Below are 8,475 nucleotides of genomic sequence, written 5' to 3'. Positions count from 1 at the left end.
TTCTCCGGGGAGGAAGAGGCAGCCGCTTCTCGCCTGGTGGCCGCGCACCTGCGGCCAATTAACATTTAAGGCAGATAAAAGGCCAGTGTGTTCGAATGTGCGGCGCTGGTTCATTATTATTGTCTTTGTTATCCATGCTTCTCGTCTCCAATACCCTTACTTCTTGCACTCCGTGGCTTCGTCTCTGCATATTGGGGTCCAAACCACACCGAGAACGTAACAGAATGAACCAGCCAGAACTGACCCCCGCAGAGACTGTGCTCCACAGTCTTCGCGAGATCACCGCTCGGCACGAGCGTAGACTGCGGGACTACGAGGCACCCGGAGGGATCATGGAGCGCCTCCGGGAGTTGAGGACCCGCATTGCTCAGCGCAACCAGGCGGTCGGATGCAAGGCCCACCCCCAGCCCCCTCTCCACCCTTCTGGCTCTCTTACGAACGTCTGGAATCCGTCCCTTGAGGGGGGGGCTATGGTCGGCGGTGCACTCTCAGCCGCACAGCTGCTTCCGGAGCGGGCCGCAGGGACGACAGTTCGCCAGACCGAGGTCAGGCCACCTCCGGTGCCCGCTATCCTTCCACGCGGGGCCGAGGTGGGATCACCTCTGGTTCTGGCTCCACCTGCGGCAGAAAGTAAGCCTCCGTCCTCCGCAGCTGTTTCTCCAGCTGAGAGCAAGCCTTCGTCCTCCGTGGCTCCGCCTTCGCCTCCGGCCGAGACCAAGCCGTCACACGGACCCGGCCGCCCCCCACTTCATCGCCGCGGAGCCGGCCGCCCTGGCCGCCTCCCACCTCATCGCCGCGGAGCCGGCCGCCCTGGCCGCCTCCCACCTCATCGCCGCGGAGCCGGCCGCCCTGGCCGCCTCCCACCTCGTCGCCGCGGACCCGGCCGCTCCAGACGCCTCTCACGGGACTCCCTCGCCTGCCACGCTCGCCGGCTGTACCATCGCACGACCCATCGTCGCCACCGGACACCTTCTCGCCGGCGGTGGGGAGGCTGGCCCGGCTTTGCCATTCGTCCCATGGAGGGGGGCGTTCAAGCCCAGCGACCCTCCGCCGAGCCTCCCTCCACCCACCCTGGATTTCTTGAACATTTGAAACGTCTGGTATCCGTTTTGTGGGGGGGGGATACTGTGACGTTCTGCAGGACGGGAACGAGTGTTCCCTGTCCTGCGCTCTTATTTTGGCGGGCTGTGCCTTCTCCGGGGAGGAAGAGGCAGCCGCTTCTCGCCTGGTGGCCGCGCACCTGCGGCCAATTAACATTTAAGGCAGATAAAAGGCGAGTGCGTTCGAATGTGCGGCGCTGGTTCATTATTATTGTCTTTGTTATCCATGCTTCTCGTCTCCAATACCCTTACTTCTTGCACTCCGTGGCTTCGTCTCTGCATATTGGGGTCCAAACCACACCGAGAACGTAACACATGTGTGAGAGACAGGCAGCGAAACCTCTGCCACAAAATGGCATGGGGCCAGACATCAAAACATTTACAAAAACATGAGAACATTAAGGCATGTGTCACAAAGACAACGCACATCATCTTGACAAAACTAGCTTACCTGTTTGACACCCTCAATATTGCGGACTGTTGCGACAGCAGCTTTGGTCTGATGACTCCAGGGCTCCTGGAACTTCGAAATGTCACTTTGACTTATGTGTTCAATTATTTAAGAAGCTAAACAGTGTAATTACACTTGCATGCCAGGTACTTCAAGAAAAAAATTGAATATTTCACAAGACTTCATGACGGAGTGCAAAGAACGCCACATGTGGAAAGCTGCCTTCACAGCAAAATTGAATGCACAAAAAACAGAGAAAACACTGACGGTAAATTCATTGAACTTAATAGGGTGCTAACGAAAATGTTTTGTGCTAAAAATACACAAAGAACACAGTTTATTAATAACACAACAAGACACACACCATTTTGTACGTTAGCCGTAAAATGTACCAAATTTTGCTCAAAATTTTCAACCTTAACTGGGGTGTCTGCTAGATTCCACTGTATTGTGAAAATCATGTTGTTGCAACCTTTAATGAGTGAGAGTGCAAAACTGCCAAATTCGGTGTGATCTGTCATAAAAGAACTGTAGCTGTAAAATACTGAAGACTAAGCCAAATGCTAACAAGTTTGCGGAGTAGCTGAAACTATGGATTATCTGTGGAAAAGCATGGAATGCCATCTCTGGGTCGGGGATGAGATCCTGCCCAAAGTGATGGAGTTAAAGTACCTCGGGATCTTTTTCACAAGTGAGGGGCGGATGAAACAAGAGATGGACAGGCGCATTGGTGCGGCATCTGTAGTGACGCGGACTGTGCATCGGTCCGTTGTGGTGAAGAGGGAGCTGAGCCGAAAGACAAATCTCACAAATTACCAGTCGATCTACGTTCCTACCTTCACCTATGGTCATGAGCTATGAGTAGTGACAGAAAGGACAAGATTGCGGGTACAAGCGGTCAAAATGAGTTTTCTCTGTAGGGTGGGTGCACTCGCCTTTACAGATGAGAAACTAGGAGTGGAACCACTGCTCCTTCACATTGAAAGAAGCCAGATGAGGTGGCTCGGGCATCTGGTCAGGATGTCTCTCAGGTGCCTCCCTGGGGAGGTGTTCAGGGCACGTCCGACCTGTAGGAGGCCTCAGGGGAAGACCCGGGACACGCTGGAGAGACTATGCCTCACAGCTGGCCTGGGAATGCCTTGGAACGCCTCTGTCTGGAGGAGCTGGACAAAGTACCGTGGAGAGGGAAGTCTGGGTTTCCTTGCTCAGGCTGCTGCCCCAATGACCGACCTCGGATAAGCGAAAGAAGATGGATGGACAATCGACAAACCTCTTGAATAGCTGAAACTATTGAAAAACTAGCCTTGAGAACTGCGCTGAACACGCGGTCGACATTCCGAGCTTTTGGCCGTGTGGTAAGCGCTCTCGCCTCCCATTGTGAAGGTCCTGTGTTTGAGCCCCGGTGCGGGCGGCGCGAAGCAGAGTGGGTTACACATGATTTAGATGTTGCCCTATCAAAGACTCTTTCACCAAAGCTTCTGATGCAAGGACTACAATGCATAAACAACACAGCACAGAGCCTATTAAAAAATGATTGCCATGCTTCCCTATTTCCCAAACCACTTTCCTAATAGGACCCCAAAACTGTCCTCATGATGATGTGAGACCCTCCAGCCTCTAATGCATGATGGATCAGTCTGGAGCTGTGTGATTGGGAATGAAAGTGCAGCACAGAGAACCAAACATTTTACAGACACTCCCTCTTTAGCCAGCAACATGTATAGTGCCGATGTATTTTGCCAGGCCATCAGACTATAAGAGAAGCGTCCAGTTGCTCTGCTATACCTTTGACAGCACCCCTGGCATATTTAACCAACCTTACTAGCGACAAGGACACGCCACGCAGCGTTACACGAACATGCTCCAAGGCCCACATTCTAACCAGTAAGCCATACTATATAATTATAATGACATGGTATAATTATATCATTGTTATAGCTACAATTATCATTTGGTAATAAGTCAGTATTACAGTATTAATGACTGATGGATATAAACACACCCGCGTGATTCCTGCAAATTAAGCAGAAAACAAAGAGACACCAACAGCACTGTCTCATCCAACATGACTGGCTGATATGCAGGAAAAGATTCCCCATATGTCAAACCAGCTTGACAAAGCAACTGCTTGGTATGAGAGCGGACAAAAATTTAACTTCTAAAGCAGTGGTGCCATTCAAAGGGGCCCGCTGTGAATTTCTTCCTCTGGCTCTCACAGACTCCAGATTCTTGTGCTTGCAGGGATGCTTTGAGTAGGTGTGTTTTCCAAATTGTGCTGGAATCTGACCAAAGCTAGTAATGATACTTGGCCGGTTGGTGGAATGCTGGCATTGGGCACCGCCTCTGCTTGTTGGGCTGGTGGAAGGAGTGCGTAGGGAGGAGGCATCGTTATGCGTGCCTGCGAGCGAGCGATACACATAAAGACACCATCCATCCATCCATTTTCTATACCGCTTCTCCTCATTAGGGTTGCGGGGGCATGCTGGAGCCTATCCCAGCTGACTTCAGGCGATAGGCGGGGTACACCCTGGACTGGTCGCCAGCCAATCGCAGGGCTCATATAGACAAACAACCATTCACACTCCCAAGGGAGAATCGGACCCAGCTCTTCCCGATCGATCCAGGCTATGACTGTGTTGGCCGACATGCTAACCACTAGACCACCGTGCGGCCCACATAGAGACAAAAATACGTAAGAACAATACAACAACAATATGAAAACAACAATACGTAGATGTATTGTTGTTTTCCTTTCTTTTTTTGCCGATATCCCATATGCCGACATTGTCCAATTTTCCATTTCCGATTCCGATATCAACCGGTATCGATACATATCTCCTGTCGTGGAATTAACACATTGTGGTGACTCAAAATATTGTTTTAGACATTCACCAGATGTACTTCCGTTTCCGGGTCATGAGGTTGCTGTAGCCACTTAGCTCTTGCTAAAGAGTTGTTGCTTGTTGTTGAGTTGAGTGGTAGTAAACTGATTGGTTCCACTTACCTCGACCCCTGTCTCGTTGTGAATCGCATTTCCACATTTGGTGACCATCGACGTGGGTCAAAATGTCAACTGACAACAGTGACAACAACGAGGGTGTACCGGTGCCGCCAGGCGCTAACGAGTTGGCTAACGTCGGTGCTATCTGCGCCGGTAACACAACCGATGCCCATGGTTTCAACACATCGAATCCCAGTTCCGACTGCGAGGAATAACACAGGACATGACCAAGTATTTCCACATAGTGGCCGCACTGGATGCCTCGACGATGACCGGTACAGGAGCCCATAGGCCTTCACACAGCAGTTTTTTAAATCGGTTTTCGTGATCGGGAAAAACCCGATACCAATATCTACCGATAATAATTTCTTGTTTATTTTTTTTTATTAGGAGAATACTGTAGATGCTGTGATATTTTCATGTTTGATTCTTTCATTTATTCTCCATCTGTAATTGGCTTCCTCCTCCTTACAATCTCCAGCGTAGTCACAACACTAGCAGCTGTAGTTGAGTTTGGAGCCTTTATCCACTTCTTCAAAGTATGTTTGCTCTACTAAACCTTCCGTAGTGGTTACGAAATCGCTCCCTTACGCCCATCTGCAGTTGGGTATTTTTCAGAAAAAGCTGTCCTTCTTTTGAAAATGTCTTTCAACATTACATTTTCTGTTGTTTGCTAATTTCTCGCCACATATCAAACACACGGGTGGGTAAGCCAGCCGTGGCCCCTGTAGTTGACCCACGCAGCACTTGCTGCACTTTTCTTGGGCCATGAAGCCTTCTTTTCAACAACGGAATCTCTCCCCTTGAAGTTCTTGATGATGTGATAAATGATTGATTGAGGTGTAATCTTGCTACCAGCAATATCCTTGCCTGTGAAGCCCTTTTTGTGCTAAGCAAAGATGGTTGTGCGTGTTTTCTTGCAGGTAGACATGGTTGACAGAGGAAAAACAAAGATTTCAAGCACCACCCCCTTTTTAAAGCTTGACTGTTATTCTCACTCAGTCAGGAGGACAGAGTCATCAAGTTCTTTATAGATCGGCCCGGTGTTTCGCATGTTGGCTTCACAGTCAGGAGATCGTGGGTCGTCCATACAAATATGAGTCTTTGGCTTCCGGACTTTTTAGGCATGACACCGCCCAACAACCAGCATATTGGTGTTTTCACCATTTCATTGGCTTTTCTGTGCATTGGTCACCATTAAGATTTGATGTCAGTTAGTTGCGTGCAGACGTTGATGGGCTCTTGTGCCACGGGAGACACGGTGATGGTTGGTATTAATACGTAGTGCCAAAAGCCTAATGTGCTGTTTCTGTTGTTATAGATTCACTTCTTAAAGAACAAAACAACCAGTACACATCTATTTTATTACTCATGTGTGCAACATCTATTAATTCACCCCATTAATGATGAATGAATGAATGATTCATGTTCTCTAATTAAGTACAACAATGTTTGGAAAGTATTTGACTTCAAAGAGTAGTGGACTACTGGAAAGTAGTGGAAAATTATTCTAAAACGTGTTTTATTTTTCTCTTTTGAGGTTGGTACCTGAGTACCAAAATAAGTTGACTGATGAGTACCAAATGGATCAATGATGAAGAAGGTCAAATAAAAGGACAAGTTTCATTCTACGCCTGTTCACCGAGGGGAATCCAAGATGTGGATTGGCTATCCTTTTCAAGTGAGGAATTGCACAAAAGGCAACACACCACGACTCAATGCATTGCAATATGTTTTATTGAAAGCTGTGCACAATTGTGACGTACAACCAACAAGACTGCTAATATTAATAATTGCAGCTTGTACGCCTTGCAGGTAAAACGACAGCAATGAGGCTCTTTTACTCCACATCTTTGCAACAAACAAATGGAAGAGCTTGATTGCATGGCTCATCAGCCCACTGCTCACCTGAAAGGAAACACAAACAAGTACAATTAGTAATATGAACAATATTATACTCATATTCTGTCATTTGACTAGCAGCAGCACAAGTCCACTGGAATGTCCGTAGCTCTATGTGATATAAATAATCAGTCGACGTCACGTGGTAACGCTCTGTTACTCAGCACGCTACATCCATTCACTCTGTGGAAATGACAAATACTTTTACCAGACTGCTGTATCAGAACGCAGCCTTTTCCGTTAGGCTCTTCACGTCCAAAGTCAGTAAAGTCACTGGATGTACCATCAGTCCACATCCGCTCATTTGTCTGGAAGACAAAGTCACATTGAAACCATGTCTCTACATATATTGAGCATGTACATATGTACAGTATGTATACTGTATGTTCCTCTTTTTTCTTGGTCGTGACTGGGGGTGACGGTGAAAAGAGATGTTAGCACTGTTGTTGTGTTTGAGAAATAAACCTAAAAAGCATGCCTTTGGTTGGATTACAGTACAAATTCATAGACGAGATCAGAATCTTTGCAATTGTAAGTATTTCACCTTGATTAAATCATGGAGGCCGATCCAGCTTTTCGTTAAAGTACCGTCGTCTTTCCTCATCAGTTCTCGAACAACTGCATTTTCCACGCCGTTGTGGATAGAGGCCAGATTCCCACCAAACAATATGCAGACATTCTGCCAGGAGAAAAGAAAAAAGGATAAATCCTATTTTTTTAAATCGTCTCATAAAAACTGAGGACAATTGATTGAAAACCAACCATTTGTGAAAAGGAAGACAATTTCATGTATCGGGAGATGAAAATGTACGTTTTAGTCGCAGATCTTGTTGTTGCGTCCGGCTCCTAGGGGTGATTTTGCTGTGCTGTCCTGTGATTTTGATGTTGGGATAGCTTCCTACCCACACTCGAGTTTTTAGCAATGTTACAAAATTTTCGCAGCTAATAAGCTAATGTTATTAGTTAATTTATCAAAGGAAACTTTGCTAGCGCTTTGGCTTTTAGTTATGTTTGACATCAAGATTGTTATTATCCTCCCAATTTAATCGCATTTTTGAGGGCCCTGACATGCATGACAACTCACCAAAATGCACAAGCGTGTCACGTTCGGCGAAAAATTTTATATTTCAGTCGTCCCAGACACAAACTCCCAAAACTCACTCAGTGGCGCCACCTTTAAATTAGCCCCCACCACCACTTTCATGGATCGTCACAAAATTTGGTGGACACATCAAACATGCCAGGACGCAAGAACCCATATTCCCAAACAAAGAGGAAGTCGGTCATTTTGGTCTGTTGCGGCGATTTTGGTCAGTGTGGAATGCGTTTGCACGCACTGCTCAGTCAGTAATCCTTCTGTTGAAATGGGTTGAACTTTGACTTGGCACAAATTGAAGGGGAGTGCTTAACAAACATGATAAACCAGTATACAAAGTGCAAAATGACTTGCAACCAGCGATAAAGCCTCGTTTCAGTACACAGCATTGTAACCTATATAGTACTTTAGTTTGCTGTGAGGGTGAATGTTGATGATACAATGAAGACAACATCAAAGAGAATAAAAGGCTTCAACTTGCATGTTTTACTCATTTTGATTGTTCAGCTAGGCACCAAGACATTTGGATTTGTAGCCTGATCACTCGTAGCTTAAAGGCGCATCACGAGGACTGTGTAAGACAGTGGTAGTACCTCAGCATCTGCAAAGTCACTCTCCTCTTTTCTGAAGATGAAACAGCGATCGTTCAAACGGGTCCATTCGTCGGGACAGCCAAGATCTGCAACACAATGCTTACCTTAGATGCAAGAGCACATATGAAAAGTAGACATGAAGGTTGAAAGGAGACACTGACCGTTTACAGGGTGAGATTGCTGAGAAGAAGAGAAGACAATACATTGACGTGTCATCCATGAAAGTAGGAAGCCTACATGATGGGTACCAAACATTTCAGATTGTTACTTACACTTCCAGTCAACAGTCCACTCATCCCAATGAGGAGGAAGAAGAAGTGAAGAGCAAATGC

At 46.9% G+C, this 8,475-nt stretch overlaps 1 protein-coding gene across 1 annotated transcript; it reads left to right on the top strand.

The window, feature by feature from the left end:
- The first annotated feature begins 224 nt into the window (after positions 1 to 224).
- On the top strand, positions 225 to 1,092 carry LOC129194214 (transcriptional regulatory protein AlgP-like). The gene is made up of 2 exons (XM_054799264.1): positions 225 to 590; positions 652 to 1,092. Exons 1-2 carry the CDS (start codon positions 225 to 227, stop codon positions 1,090 to 1,092), a joined length of 807 nt encoding a protein of 268 aa, XP_054655239.1.
- The last annotated feature ends 7,383 nt before the right edge of the window (positions 1,093 to 8,475 follow it).

Source organism: Dunckerocampus dactyliophorus, chromosome 1, assembly GCF_027744805.1.
Source record: "Dunckerocampus dactyliophorus isolate RoL2022-P2 chromosome 1, RoL_Ddac_1.1, whole genome shotgun sequence".
Lineage (NCBI taxonomy): Eukaryota > Metazoa > Chordata > Actinopteri > Syngnathiformes > Syngnathidae > Dunckerocampus > Dunckerocampus dactyliophorus.
This window is presented reverse-complemented; position numbering and strand designations above follow the sequence as displayed.